This window comes from Lolium perenne, chromosome 4, assembly GCF_019359855.2.
Source record: "Lolium perenne isolate Kyuss_39 chromosome 4, Kyuss_2.0, whole genome shotgun sequence".
Lineage (NCBI taxonomy): Eukaryota > Viridiplantae > Streptophyta > Magnoliopsida > Poales > Poaceae > Lolium > Lolium perenne.
This window is the reverse complement of record NC_067247.2, coordinates 87588258-87604707: the sequence shown is the minus strand read 5'-3', so window position 1 is coordinate 87604707 and position 16450 is coordinate 87588258. Positions and strand designations below refer to the sequence as shown.

Here is a 16450-nt window from a genome sequence, read left to right as displayed (position 1 = left end):
GTAATAGTGTGCTTTTAATTAATGCCGGATAATGTTGTAAATAATTAGGCAAATGCAAAGTTGACAGATTTATTGAGACGGCGATCACACAACAAAATTTTGACCTAACACTCCATTATATTAATTATCTCATAATCATCCTCTTTCAAATCAAAATGCTAGAAGATAAAAACAATAATCAAAGACTAAAGTTTAATGAAAACAATCAGATAAACAATAGAACTTAGAGTGAGTCTTGATTCAATTTACTAGCTAACATTAGAGTGATGTCTCTAGTAGATATACACAATGTTATTGTTTTAAATTCAACTCTAGTTTATTCTTGATCGCAAAAAAAAATATGATCGCAAGAAAAAACTCTAGTTTATTCTTCCAAACGTGCCCGGGCAAACCGTTTTACTCACCATTGGCGAGTTCAAATGTTTCCGCTAATTTATATTCAACTTTCTTACTTTGTTCTAACCCAAAGGGTTACAGTCTGCCATCATGCTTATCGCGTGGGAGATCTGGAAGGAAAGAAATGAACGAGTCTTTAACAATAAATCCTCTTTTCCTTCGGTCATCATGCACAAGATTAGGGAAGACGGGAGAGATTGGATTCTTGCCGGAGCTAAAAACCTTGTGGAGCTCGCGGGCTGACCCTTTTTTTTCTTTCTCTTTAGTTTTGGGATTCTTCCTTCCCCTTTCTTTTTACTCCTATATTCATATTCCCACTAAAATTATGTTGTTTTAATTGATATACATCCTTTGATATACTACCTTGAATACTATTTCCATGCATCTTATGTACATTAAGGTACATATTTGTCATACCATTCTAGTGTTTGTACCATAAATACAATTTCTAATGCTGAACCAAAATATATTTTGTTTCACTTTTTGTTTAGTTTGTGACTCTTAAATAACATATATCATAATAGAATTACTGCATATCTAAACCAATATTATGCTATTAGGTGTTATATGTACCTTTTGTGATGATATCCTAAAATATTTGGTTTATACTAAATATTTGCAACACTCAAGTGTTTTTGGTTTATAATAAAAAAAAAATCTAGCTAAAAAAACTTGGCTGAATTTTCTAGAGTACAAAACCATGAAGTCAGATGCAACTAAATAGATAAATCTACATTGTAGGTACCGTTCTTCGCTCTCGCTCGTTGATGGCTCACACTTCGTCAAAGTTGCCCTTGTTGTTCTTTTCAACCTACACATGTGTGTCTTGCACTTTTTAAAAGATTTATAAAAGCATTTGTAACAATTTAAAAAACTATTATGTACACGACACTAGATTTACACGCAAATTATTTATAACAGCCACTCAACCTACCTGTTTGTCACAGAAAAGCAAATTTGTATTACAAACTTGCTTTTTTTTTGTCACTGTTATTTGCTTTCCAAAATTATCCATCGAATGTGCCTACGTGGTATCTAGTTTTCACAAAACATAGTATGTACAGTGCTGTGGCGAACTAAAAATCTGAAGTCTACCATGAGATTGCACCCTCGAGATGCTGCTACAACACAGTGGGTTGACCTGGACTACTGAACCAACGGTTCTGCAATTCGACGTGACAGACCGCCGCGTCGGCCTCTAGAGACTGACAGCTAAATCCATTCACGTGTTAATTACTGCATCCCTTGCCACACTCCACACGCAGGAGACAGAGCCTGGTCCATCTACATGCTCAAAGCCAAAGCAAGCATCCCTCTCGCATCAGTTCCGTTCGGGGATACGACGCGATGCAGCTCGTTAACCTGCTCGTCCTTTCGCAATCAGAGCACAGTACCACGCACAAACATATCAGCCTCCGGTACACCGGACCGGAGTAGCTGTACCGTTAGCAACAAACAAATCAACCTCGATCATTGGTTACAAAAACGAAGCTCCGGTTCGATGGACGCGAGGGAGAAGAAAGCTGTATTCTTGTCATGGCAGCAGCAGCAGTACTAGCTAGCTAGAGAAGACAGGATGATGATGCACATCAGGTTCATGAACTCCAGATTCATGAACTGCAGCATCGCAACATGGTAGGGCTAATAGCCAGGTCCAGCACCTCCCCAACCAACAGATTGTTCGCTGAGCTGCGTCCATAATTTCTGACAGCTAAATCCCCAATCATGGAACGGAAGCCTGTTGCTTTCAGAGCACAGCTAAACTATACTAAGAACCAACCCCATCTCAAAAGGTAAAAGGGAAGCGCTAGCGGTCTAATAGCTCGATGCTTCTAGGAAGACAATTATGCTATGCACGATGCACCCAGAATGAACACCCTCACATTCCAGAAGCCAAAAGCATTACATTCTATCTAGAAAATGTAAGGGGGGGAATAAAAGAACTAGAGAAGAAGCCCACTGAGACTAGAAAATCTTTAAAACACTTTCTTTTATATCCACCCTATACCTGGCACCAGAGCTGGCGATGGCCCGTTTCATGTTTAATTAATGCATCATCCCAAAGCTCTCTCTCAAAAGCCATGATTTCTGGCATAAAACACACCTCATGGGGGGTGGGCGGCTCACCAACCCTATCACCCTTGCGCAAAAGTTTGGAACTCCCCATCAAAATCGAAATTTAAGGGACACAACGTGAGGAGTGGTCCACAAACAAAAAACCTTACAAGGTAGATTTGCAGCATGATCCGCCTTCCGAATTCCGATGGCGATGCCGAACCAACTGTAGAACGAGGAGCTCCTTCTCCTCCTGAGACAAGCCCAACTTCTGGCATGACTATACCCCTAGCTAGTCGACAAGCTTCTTTTTTTTCTGGCTGGTGGCATTTCCATCTTGATGCATTGTCGCCGAACATGATCCCAGAGCTCTGGTGCTGATCTGTAAGCAGAAAGCAAGAATTAAGGCTCTGACATAATAATTCAATAAAGCCAGAATGTGGTCTTGTTAGGCAGGAAACTTTGGTGGAAAATCAAGTATTGTACAATAGGAATGTGGAACGCATAGCTTCCTTTAGGAAAGTAGTATTTTGTCTATTCATTATGTATGTATGGAACAAATTAACTAGTACAGTTGCACTAAACTAATTCTCTTCTAATCTAAACAAAAGAAACAATCATTGTACTACACTCCATGTGCAATAAAATATTCAGCAAATCATCATCATAGAAGGTGCACCTCTTTACCTTTAATCCATGTAAGGATGCACATAATGGGGCGAAAGTTCTCCAGAGTTCCTTGCACGCTGCTCAATCCTCCTGAGGTCACGAAGATGCTGCAAGATCTCCTGAAGAAGAATAAACCCTTTGCCTCCTTTATTCAAAGACCTCACACACTGTTTTATGAACTCCTTATCTGACTCCAGAGCATGCAAGCGCTCATGGACTTGATTGATTTCACTGGCAATCGCAAGTTTATCTTGCTCTTTAGCAAGTTCCAGCACGGCTTCAGCAGAAGGATCTGCCTCGGTATATTGCTTTGTTAGGATGCCATTACCATTTTGCACAGTAGCATCATCAAATAGAGGGAGGAGCTTCTTACGACTGTAGCTTGCGCTTCTTCTACTCTCGTGAAGCTTGAGGTTGATATCGTCATCAGAGAAACCATTTGAGGCATCATTTAATTGGTTATCTTCTGAGAAAAGCTTGCCCATCTTCATGTTATCAGATTCTTCATCTTCAAGGTCAAAAAGCCTCTCCTCTAGTACTTTAAGCTGTTCCAGTATGGAGAGCCTCTCTTCCTCACAATCAGCTAGAGAGCCATCAATTGTAACAATATGACTAGCAGTTTCATGTAAAACATCAGCACTGCCATTGCTTCCATTAAGACCATGGGTAGATTCATCACCCTCATAGAAACTTTGGGAAAGATCATCACTGTCCTCAGCACTTGATGATGCTGAGGATGATCCATTCTGGTCATCAGCCTTGTGCCTGGACATTTTCCTCCTCTCCTTCGCCTCATAGAGATGAATCTTGTGGCGATATAGTTCGAGCTCTCTCTCCATATCTTGCCTCTCCTTATCTCTCTTTACAACTAGACCGTTCAGCCTCTGCAGTGCTTCCTGATCATACTCTGACTGCTCTTCCATAAGCCGCTGGTACTGCATCGCCTCCATCTGCATTGCAGCTTTCTGTTCTTGCAAGCGATTTATCATTGCCATGGTCTCATCAGCAGCTATAGCTGCTGCACTCCTCTCATTTTCAAGTTCTGCATATAGTGTGCCCAATGATTTGTGCGCAGCTTCCAAAGCAGACTTTAGTTGATCAACAGTCACCAGTTCAACACTTCCCAGATCGGTAGACATAGTAGCAACACTTGAATCAACAGACTTGGTAACAGAGATCACTGCTTTAGGGGGGTCCGGCAATTCCTGCAAATAACTGATGCCTTCAACATCGGTTGGCCTATCAGGAACTCTCTTATCTTCAACATCACTGCAGTCAGGTGATGATTTGTCTGAACTTATTGAGTGTCCATCAGAAAGCTGGTGCAAGCTTGGTAGAAAAGCCTCAGTTGGATCAACTTCAATATCATCTGTTCAAAATTTCAAATATTAAGTAGTGTTTTAAAAATGATGCTAATAATATTAGACAAGTCAATCAAAATGCAGCAAACAGGTAGAAACAATCAGCACTTGCATAGTCTTGACATTTTACCTTTGCCCGAAGTCTCAGTAACTTGTTCCCAAGAATCTAGTGCCGCAGAGTCCAATTCTTGTTGTGACTCAGCCTGTGCAGTTATCTCATCTTCAAATTCCACATCGACATGTTTCGCCTCAGTGTTCTCATTCGAAACCTCAGAGTCAAAGGACCCACATTCCACTGGCATAGCGTCCCATTCATTCTTTATATCAGCTTGTTGAGCTGGCACCGCTTCAGTATTTCCATCAGATTTGTCATCAATAAATCCCTGCCCCCTGGTATCAGACGGCATGGAAAATAATTCATGTTTAGCAGCCCCCTGTTCAACTTGCTCATCATCCTCTGACATTTCATCCACAATTGATATACCCTGATATTTGACCTCCACTCCATTGTTCCCCTGAGGAGCTGCGTGTAACATTTTAAAATCAGTATGGTTTTTCTGATTAACATGAAATAAGTGAAAACATCTGCATGGAACAACTCAAAGGACAGTAAAGGACATGAAATCTCTCGTGTTTAGTTAAGAGGTCTATTTCATGCTCTCAGTGTCACTCCCCATCTTTCTTCAGTTTCATTAAAGGTTCATCAATGCAGATGCTAAAATCTAGCATATCATATGAAGGGATCAGCTAAAATAAGAAGCCTAGATAGAAATAGGCAAGATATTTTGCAAGAAATAATACTTGTAATCTACTTCACTGAATGACTAGCATAATAACGAATAGATATGTGGTGGAAATGGGAAGTACGGTAAATAAATATATAGCGAAGCAATTACTAGGTTATCGCTATAGGCAGAGCATGGATAAATTGGTTACGAAGAATGTAAGTTTACGAAAGGAAGAAGAATGACTTACAGTGGTGATCAGCTAAGCTCTCCGCACTGTCTCCTGCATTTGTTTCATAGTTGAGGTCATTCTCCAAACTAGCAACCGAGACAACCAGGGCGGCAATCTCCCCATCAATCGACCGATCAACCGTATCGGCGACCATGTCATCATCATCAGAGGCAACCACAGATTTCTCCTCATTGGCATTAACCTCGTTCTCCGGCGCCGCATAGTCTGGCTCCAAAGTCTCATGATCCAATGCTTCCTTACTGGATTCAGATGGCACAGCAGCCACACAGGTGGCCAGCGGGTCAGTGGATTCAAGAGGCACCGGGGGTTCAGCATTGGCAGCAATGCCAGCACAATGAGCTGGCATGACACCAGCAGAATCATGGTCATCCACCAATGGCTTCTCATCGAAAAGCTCGATGACAGGACCGTCCTCGGCCACGAAGACAACATCTCCGTGTAGACACGCCACGGTATCATCTTGCTTGTGGCCGCAGCCCAGGTCGCGCTCCGCCGGCGTGGGGAGCAGGAAGGGCGGCGAGTAGAAGCCGCTCTCGAGCGCGACGCCGCAGCAGGCGCAGGCGAGGTCCCGCTCGCCGAGCTCGCTCCGCCTCATCCACGACAGCAGCTCCTTCCCGGCCGCCGCCGCCGCGGCCCCGCAGTCCTCGCACATGTCGGCGGCGTCCGCGAGCCGGCCGTGCGCGCGGCAGTAGCCGAGCCGCGACATCTCGGCTGCGTGCGCGTCGCAGACCACGCGGCGCAGGGGCTCCGCGCCGCCGCCGCGGCGGCGGGCGGAGGTGGAGAAGAGGCCGTCGACGCCGAGGCGGGAGCAGAGCGCGCATGGCGGCGGCAGCCCGCAGAGGGCGGCGAATTTCGCGATGAGGTAGGAGAAGACGCCGTTGGCGAGGAGCAGCGCGATGAGGATCCACTCGAGGAGCGCGTGGGCGAGCACCCGCGCGAGCCGGCTGCTCCTCCTGCGCGTGGCCGCGGCGGGGCTGGGGCTGGCTCCGCCCGCCGACACCGGCTCCGATGCCACCATCTCCCCGGCGGCTCGGTTTGCCGGCGGCCGGGAGGGAATGCGATCGGTATTGGCGTGGAATCAAAGAAAGCTCAATAATCCACTAACTAAATCAACAATTTGACTGAAAAGTATTGGAGAATCGGGGCGACAGAAAATGCGATTTTTGGTGGAACAACCAACCACTCTCAGAGGAGGAGTTAGAAGGAGCCGGTTTCGTTGGAGAAAAGAACAAGAAACAAGAAAACAAAAGAGAACTCTCGGCAACTGCCTCCAATTCACCAGATTGAAAGAAGGACTAGATTTTTTCACAGGTGGAATCTGCGGGCGGAGAGGAAGACCAAGAACACTGCGATGGAATCTCTCTAACTCGGAGGAGGGGTGTGTCTAGGGCGGCGATGGCGACAGAATTACGAACGAAAGCTAGTGTGGAGACGAAGAGGGAGGGTGGAGGCGGAAAGGGGAGAGAGTTTGGTGAAAAGAATGGAGACGAAGGAGGGAAGAAGATATCGGGGATGGACGGAGAATAACCAGAAACGAAAAGTGCTGGGCGGCAGCCACCACCACCAGCGAGGCTACTGGTAATCGGCATCATTACGCAGCCTATAATGGCGTAATTACTCAGTATACAAATTCTCCATAGATCCTCGTAATTAATTGGTAGCATCAAGGGGGACGAACGTTGGGTACTGACCGCGTCACAGGCTAGTACTACTGATCGGGAGTGTGTAGATTCTTTTTGCAAAGTTTCTGTTTTGCTTTCCCGTTTTGTGGCACAGACTACGTAGCTACTACTCTGGTGCTCACGGCTTTTCTCCAAACACGTCCCGTTCGGACGGCGACGAGATACTGGAAAGCATGCAAGCGCTCATGGCCTCCGGCAAGCGCACAAGGATCTTCACGTCAGGCGCACGGCTAGTTGATGAAAGATCCTTGTGCGCTTTCGGCAGCACGGGCACGGCGGTATCCGGTACCCAAAGACGACCGGATCAGAGACATGCTACGGTACTACCTCGTCTGTCACTCCCACACGATCTGGAACGTGGTGGCACTTCTCGCGCCTTTGACCTCCCTTTTCTATCCGGACAGCTATTTCTATACTACTACGGTACAAGCCAGCTCAAGGTTTTCTTTCCCCCGTTCAAAAAAAGAAGGTTTTCTTTCTGTCAGCAACACTTGTTGGAGCGTGGACAAGCGTGAGGCACGGATCTTCAGTGTGTGAATCTGTCTTATTTAAAAAGAAATTGGAACAATCATGGTCTATCCATCCTGCTATGCACACAACCAAAGTATATTCAAAATCATGTTCGAAACACAGTCATGTTCGAAATCGGAGTATATGATAAAGCGGGACGAAAACCTATTCCAAGAGTAAACCTAACGGCTATCTCCTACTCTTACCAGTAATCGTAGAAACGATGGCAAGATAGAACACGGTTACAACGTCTTCAAGAAGAGCAGTGATACTTGCAACCAAGCATTATAAACCAAAGAAGACGTGTCTTTTGAGAAAGTGGCGGTGCACGTATGATGACATCGACATAACCGGCCAATAAAACCTAGAACAAAGGGGTTTCACCTTGCAGCTCTCCTTGTTGCCGGCTAACGGGAAAACCTGTTGCTTGTTTCTTACGCAATAGGATCAAGCAAGTGTGGTACGAGGAGTTTCCTTTTGGAAGTTCCTGGTGTTAGGCTACTTGGGAACAAAAGGGGAAAGTGTCATGTCGTGCATGGAGCGCGGGAATATTTTTCACGTGATGGCGGGAATTTTTCCCACTCATTTAATATGGGAGCGACACGGTAAAACACAACCTCGAGGGATAAGACAATTAAGGTATACATACATATTTTTACATGAATTTGGAAATACGTGCATGCAGGTTCCTGTAGGTGGCGGTGGAGTGGTTAGGGGCATTTCAAACAAGCGGGGATTTATGTCAAGCCCAATCAATATGTATGATACGGTAGGGCCTCCTATTATTCACGAATTGGTGGCAACTAACCTAGCGACCTTAGCAAACCGATCAACACAACCTAACATTAAATAGATCAACACAACCTAACATTAAATACTAGTGGAAAATCTTCCGAACAGAATTCAATTATCCAAACTCCACTTAAATTGTATTCACTCCATACACCTAATAGAACTCATCATCCAAATTGAAAACTTAAACAAGGTGGGCTTGACATATTTTTACGTGAATTTGGAAATAGTGCATGCAGGTTACTGTAGGTGGCGGCAAAGTGGTTAGGAGCATTTCAAACACGCGGAGATTTATGTCAAGCCCAATCAATATGTATGATAAAGTAGGGCCTCCCGTTATTCACGAATTGGTGGCAACTAACCTAGTAACCTTAGCAAACCGATCAACACAACCTAACATTAAATACTAGTGGAAAGTCTTCCAAACCGAATTCAATTCTCCAAACTCCACTTAAATTGTATTCACTCCATACACCTAATAGAACTCATAATCCAAATTGAAAACTTAAACAAGTTAGGGTCCTGGTCTTGGACTCCACAATGAGAGAGGTAGCACAGAACCTCATTTTATCTAGTCTTACCCTAGATGAAGACGGGAAAAGGGGTATTTATAGTCCCCACGCACTCTCGAAATATAGCCACCAAAGTCATGGGACTCAAATGGGATACATGGTTCTGTTATCACCAGAATTTGACCGAGTCAGAGGTGGGCCGCGATCAAGATGGATTTGAAGAATATACATGGAAGAAATACGAGAATCGACCTGTTATGCAAAGTTTGGGCTAGCTTGCCCGTGTATCTGTAATATAGTAGGATACGTGTCGGGTAGTTAGAGTTTGTCTCGTGCACGGTGGAGATTATTCCCACGTTAGAAAGTCTACGGACTATAAATATGTATCTAGGGTTTATGAAAAAGACAACAATCACGTTCACCACAAATCAATCTAGGCGCATCGCCAACTCCCTTGTCTCGAGGGTTTCTTCCGGGTAAGCATCATGCTGCCTAGATCGCATCTTGCGATCTAGGCAGTACAAGTTTATTCGTCGTTCATGTGTTGCTCGTACTGAAGCCTTTTTGATGGCGAGCAACGTAGATATCTTAGATGTGTTAGGGTTAGCATTGTTCTTCGTATCATATGCTGTCGTAGTGCAACCCTTAGACATCTAGCCGCCCTTACACCTATCTTAGGTGTAGGGGCGGCACCCCGTTTGATCATTATTTAGTAGATCCGATCCGTTATGGTTGCTCCTTGTTCTTCAAGGATTAGTTTAATATCTGCATAGTTAGGCCTTACAAAGGGTTGGAGGATCCAGCGGCGCGTAGGGTGTAGTTTGCTAGCCCTAGACAGGATGTTCCGGGGATCAACCTCGTGTTGGTTTTTAGGCCCTATCTAGGATCGGCTTACGATCACCGTGCGTGACCGCGAGGCCCAATCACGAGTAGGATGATCCGATTATGCGGTGAAAACCCCAAATCGTCGTAGATCGTTTTAGCTTTATCTTGATCAAGCAGGACCACCATATATTCGTACACCTCGTGCGAATCATGGGTGGATCGGCTCTTTGAGCCGATTCACAGGACAACCTGAGAGCCGATCGAGGCTCGTATTTAATGTTTACGTGTATGACATGCAGGAAATTAAGCGAGGCATCTCCATCACCTTCCTGACCAGGTATAGGTCAGGTGGCACGCCCTTGCATCAGCATCGGACGTGCGTGCCGGAGTTCTGTGCGGGCCGTCGCTCGGAGGGACCAGGGCCAGCCGCAGCCCTAAGTTGCTCCCGGCTCTCCTGTGTTGCCCGTCGCTGCTCGCCGGTGGGTTTCTGACCGCAACACATTCTGGCACGCCCAGTGGGACAATCTTCGACATCAACCACATCGCCATCTACATCTGAGATGGCGGACGGCACTCCAGTCACGTACGAGGATCTGACCGAGGAGCTCAAGAAGAAGTATGACGAGGTCAAAGCGATCCTCGAAGCCGACCTCATCGGCTCCTTTCACAGAACCTGCTCCCATGGCATCAGGTGGAAAGGGTTCTCGCCTGAAGGTGCGCTCGATGGAATAGACCTATCCGCCCCATCAGAAGAACGCACCAGGTCCCTGCGTCAGGAGATTAGCTACATGGTGGCTTACTCGCTGCACCTCCATTCTGAGAGCCTGGCGAACACTTTGGAGCATGTCGCTCTTCGGATGATCCAAGAAATCATGAGGCATCAGTACTCTCCGTCGGGACCAGCTCTCGGGACTTGCCAAGGAGAGATGCCACCCCAATCCCGTCCACCGCTGCCATTCACGTTGACAACACCAGAAGTGCCGAATTCGCCGGCATGCGCCGTCGACATGGTGGAATGCACATACCCCGAGAGGTACCAGCCAAGATTCTCGTTCAACATCAACATGGTAGAGCTTGGGCGCCACCCTGGTAAGGACAGAGACGAGGGCAGTTGCTCTCATAGCGAGGGCAAGGAGGGAGCCGTTCCACGCGATCGGTCCCGACACTTCCAAAAAATCCTGGTTACGATCAAGGTAAAGGCCGATTCCAGCAATCAGCCTGTGTTATCCGTGCCACACGCTCTCCCTGCATTTGGTGTCGACCTCACGGGTGACGGGAAGTTAGGGTATGGGTTTACATCAGCTGATGAGCTAGAGGAAGTCGACATCGGTCCTGGGGATAAGCCGCGACCAACTTTTATCAGCAAGAAATTGGATCCACAGCTCAGGGGTCAGATGATAGCTCTGTTAAAAGAATATCCAGATTGCTTTGCATGGGATTACACAGAGATGCCTGGGTTAGACAGGAGCATCATTGAACATCGGCTCCCCCTTAAGAAAGGATTTCGGCCGTTCCAACAACGAGCACGTCAGATGAAGGCCGAAATTCTGGAAGAAGTCAAGAAAGAGATCGAGAAGATGTTGGCCGCCGGGTTCATCAGGCCATGCAGGTATGCTGAGTGGATCTCCAGTATCGTTCCTGTAGAGAAGAAGGACGGCCGATGGCGTGTGGCCATCGATTTCCGAGACCTCAACAGAGCCACTCCAAAAGATGAGTATCCGATGCCTGTGGCAGAAACATTGATCAATGCGGCTGCTGGCCACAAGGTGTTGAGCTTCATGGATGGCAACGCCGGCTATAACCAAATCTTCATGGCTCCAGAAGATATACACAAGACCGCATTCAGAGTACCAGGGGAAGTAGGCTTGTTTGAATATGTAGTCATGACCTTTGGGTTGAAGAATGCTGGTGCAACGTACCAACGAGCCATGAACTATATATTTCACGATCTGATCGGCAAGTTGGTGGAAATCTACATCGACGATGTGGTAGTCAAATCTGTCTCCATGGAGGGACACTTGGATGATTTACGGCGCGTACTAGACCGAACTCGGAAGTTCGGACTGAGAATGAATCCGAAGAAGTGTGCTTTTGGTGTAACGGCTGGTCAGTTCCTAGGGTTTCTGGTCCATGAACGGGGAATTGAGATCGGCCTGAAAAGTCAAGAGGCGGTGCGTACCATGCAGCCGCCCACCACGAAGAAGGAACTCCAACGTCTCATCGGCAAGATCAATTTTGTCCGACGATTCATCTCTAATTTGTCAGGACGAATCGAGCCGTTCATGGCACTGGTAAAAACTAAATCTGACGACGAGTTTCACTGGGGGGCAGAACAGCAGCAGGCGTTTGATGAGATTAAGCGGTATCTGACGACGCCGCCTGTGCTAGTTCCGCCCCAACAAGACAGGCTGTTCTACATCTACTTGTCAGTAGCTGACACGTCCATCGCTTCGGTGGTGGTGCAACTCTACGAGGGTGTTGAAAAGGTCGTTTTCTACCTCAGCAGAAGGATGTTGGACGCGGAGACAAGGTATCCTGAGGTCGAGAAGCTTTGCCTCTGCCTGTTCTTCACCTGCACCAAGCTTCATCACATCCTTTTTACGGCAGAGATCATCGTCATATGCAAGTCAGACGTTGTCAAGCACATGCTATCGGCCCCTGTTTTGAAAGGCCGACTTGGTAAGTGGATGTTTGCGTTGTCAGAGTTCGATCTTCGGTATCAGCCTGCGAAAGCAGTCAAGGGGCAAGCGTTGGCCGATCTTATAGCTGAACGGATCAGTACCAATATAGCAGCACTGTCTATACGTGCATGGGCTATGTTCTTCGATGGATCGGTTTGCGACGGTGGTTGTGGCATCGGCATTCTGCTCGTGTCGCCTCGGGGGGAAGCATACTCTTTTTCCATCAGACTATCTACCCCTTGCACCAACAATGTCGCGGAATATGAGGCAGTGCGTAAGGGAATGGAGTTGTTACTGGAAGCCGGAGCAGAAGCAGTAGAGCTTTTTGGAGACTCTAAGTTGGTGATTAAGCAGCTCACGGATGAATATAAGTGCGAGAGTGAATCGCTTTTCCCATATTGGATGGAATGCCGTGAGTTGATGACACAGTTTCGGTACATCAACTTTAATTGGGTCCCAAGATCCCAAAACACCGAGGCCAACAATCTCGCACAAATGGCGTCAGGCTATACAGACATATCTGACGGGTCGAAGTTCGAGTGCGATTCCTGGAACAGGATGATTGGAGAGCCGAAATCTTCAATTACTTAAAAGATTCGGCTTGGGGGGCACCTAAACGGATAAGATACAAAGCCATGAAGTATGTCCTCATAGGAGACGACATGTTCTACAGGACGTTGGAAGGGTTACTACTCAAATGCCTGGGACCAACTGAGTCTAATCGGCTCTTACATGAGGTGCATGAAGGCGCCTGTGGAACTCATCAGTCGGCTCATAAGATGAAGTGGCTAATTAGGCGATCAGGATTTTATTGGCCCACCATGCTTGAAGATTGCTTCAAGTACTACAAGGGGTGCCAAGCGTGCCAGATGTTCGGGAAGATTCAGATGGTACCCGCGTCAGCAATGAACCCTATCATCAAGCCTTGGCCGTTTCGAGGGTGGGGCATGGATATGATCGGCAAAATCCATCCGGCGTCGAGTAAAAAACATGAATGGATTTTGGTTATCACAGATTACTTCACCAAGTGGGTGGAGGCCGTCCCTATGAAGAAGGTGAAATCAGAAGATGTGATCAAGTTTGTGAAAGAACACGTCATTCATAGGTTCGGGATTCCCCAAACTATCACGACTGATGGAGGTTCGGTCTTTATTTCTAAAGAATTCAGAAAGTTCTGCGATGACATGGGGATTAAGCTGATCCGATCATCTCCATACTATGCTCAAGCCAATGGGCAAGCTGAAGCGTCCAGTCAGAGCCTGATCAAGCTGATCAAGAGAAAAATTGATGAGAACCCTAGGGATTGGCATGAAAAGTTATCAGAAGCTTTGTGGGCCTACCGCATGTCGTACCATGGAGCTATAAAAACTTCGCCGTACCAGCTCGTCTATGGACAGGAAGCCGTATTACCTTGGGAAATTACGGCTGGATCAAGACGTGTCACGTTTCAGAATGATCTAACAGCTGAAGAATATGCAGCTTTGATGAGTGACACTATTGAGGACGCAACAGAACTTAGGCTTTGGTCGTTGGAGAAGATTAAAGAGAACAAAGCCAGGGTAGCTCGTGCCTACAATAAGAAGGTTAGACCAAAGGAGTTTCAAGTTGGTGATCTAGTATGGGAAGCTGTGTTGCCGTTAGGAACTAGGGACAAGGCATATGGCAAATGGTCTCCTAATTGGTACGGTCCGTACAAAGTCGTCCAGGCCTTGAAGGGTAATGCATACATGCTGGAGCAGTTGGATGGCGTTAAGTTCCCAGTAGCCGTCAATGGTCAACACCTCAAGAAGTATTTCCCAAGCATGTGGGATGATGAGCAGTAAGGTATGGAGGCCGATTTTGAATCGGCCAGTAAAAAAAACAAAATCATCACAGCCGATGCACAGACATCGACTTGAGAAAACATACAGAGACAACAGTATGCGAGTACAGCCGATGCACGGGCATCGACTTCAGAATAATAAAGCCGATATATTGCTATCGACTCTAGAGGAATAAGCTCAATTAAGCAGGTTAACGGAATCGGTTTAGACCAGAAATCATGATATTTGGGATGAATCTCCTAGTGGGTTGCTGAAGAGTTCAATCTGCGCGTTTAAAGGTTGGAGGATGGTTTGGACGTGAGTTAGACCTGTTGGACCACGTGATTAGGTGGCGGCTTGGCCTCAAATCACGTTTATAATGCAAGCCGATGCCCTTCCATCGGCTCTCTGTACAGCGACTTCGTTCGACGATCGGCAAAGTTGACAAGGAAGCAAAATTTAATTGAGGAATATTTCCTTCATTAATAGAGGGATTTCTTACAAAAGAAAGAGCCGATTGCTCAGAGGAGGGAGAACAAAAGCTGACTACTACTACTAGTCCCTAATCTAAGGGCCGTTGCTGCCCTCATCGTCGTCGCTGCCGCCGGCGCAGCTGCTGGGAGGCTCCTCATCGGAGCTCCCGTAGCCTTCTACGGGAGCCTCATCCTCCTCATCGTCGGCATCGCTGTCGTCGTCCCACCAGGTGCGGAGGCGCTTCGCCGGTGGGTAACCTTCGAGGGAGTCGTCGTCGTCCTCCTCCGCCTCTTCTTCGGAGGAGGTGAAATCGTCCCAGGAGAAGCGGTCGTCCTCGCTCGCCGCCTCCTCTTCCCCTTCGACGAGGAATCGAAGGTCGCCCTCTCCGTCGGTCAAGGATTTTTCATCCTCGGACTAGATGGAGGAATCATGTTCCTCCTTGTCCCACGTCGTTGGGGCGAGAATGTCGTGCGCCGCCAACGAGCCCCACTCCGGCGTCGGCTCGCGAGATGAGGAAGAGTCGGAGAAGACCGACGAGGCGGAGGAGGAAGAAGAAGAGGACATGGCTACGGGAGATGGGGGTTTTTTGGTGCCGATGGCCAGAACAGAGCAAGGGGATGAAGTGGCAAACTGCTCAGAGTGGTTAAATAAAGGGGGTATAGTAGAGATTCAATGCCACAGCAGTTTCCGAGGAGGCGGTGCCCAAAAAACAACGGTCAAATCACGCGGAAAGGTTGAGAAGGCAGGGCGTCATGATGAAGGATGCTGCGACGGTTCTGCTCTGCCACGACATGACCCGACGAAGAAAAGCAGAGTGATTTTGGAATTATCAATTCCAAAACCAGGGGGTCATGTGTTATCACCAGAATTTGACCGAGTCAGAGGTGGACCGCGATCAAGATGGATTTGAAGAATATACATGGAAGAAATACGAGAATCGGCCTGTTATGCAAAGTTTGGGCTAGCTTGCCCGTGTATCTGTAATATAGTAGGATACGTGTCGGGTAGTTAGAGTTTGTCTCGTGCACGGTGGGGATTATTCCCACGTTAGAAAGTCTACGGACTATAAATATGTATCTAGGGTTTATGAAAAAGACAACAATCACGTTCACCACAAATCAATCTAGGCGCATCGCCAACTCCCTTGTCTCGAGGGTTTCTTCTGGGTAAGCATCATGCTGCCTAGATCGCATCTTGCGATCTAGGCAGTACAAGTTTATTCGTCGTTCATGCGTTGCTCGTACTGAAGCCTTTTTGATGGCGAGCAACGTAGTTATCTTAGATGTGTTAGGGTTAGCATTGTTCTTCGTATCATATGCTGTCGTAGTGCAACCCTTAGACATCTAGCCGCCCTTACACCTATCTTAGGTGTAGGGGCGGCACCCCGCTTGATCATTATTTAGTAGATCTGATCCGTTATGGTTGCTCCTTGTTCTTCAAGGATTAGTTTAATATCTGCATAGTTAGGCCTTACAAAGGGTTGGAGGATCCAGCGGCGCGTAGGGTGTAGTTTGCTAGCCCTAGACAGGATGTTCCGGGGATCAACCTCGTGTTGGTTTTTAGGCCCTATCTAGGATCGGCTTACGATCACCGTGCGTGACCGCGAGGCCCAATCACGAGTAGGATGATCCGATTATGCGGTGAAAACCCCAAATCGTCGTAGATCGTTTTAGCTTTATCTTGATCAAGCAGGACCACCATATATTCGTACAC

The 16450-nt window shown here is 47.0% G+C and overlaps 1 protein-coding gene across 1 annotated transcript; it reads right to left on the bottom strand.

The window, feature by feature from the left end:
- Positions 1-2371: 2371 nt before the first annotated feature.
- On the bottom strand, positions 2372-6537 carry LOC127293221 (myosin-binding protein 3). The gene is made up of 4 exons (XM_051322799.2): positions 5457-6537; positions 4612-5004; positions 3139-4489; positions 2372-2833 (listed from the first exon to the last, which is right to left on the bottom strand). Exons 1-3 carry the CDS (start codon positions 6475-6477, stop codon positions 3141-3143), a joined length of 2763 nt encoding a protein of 920 aa, XP_051178759.1. The 5' UTR covers positions 6478-6537; the 3' UTR covers positions 2372-2833; positions 3139-3140.
- Between the last annotated feature and the right edge of the window lie 9913 nt (positions 6538-16450).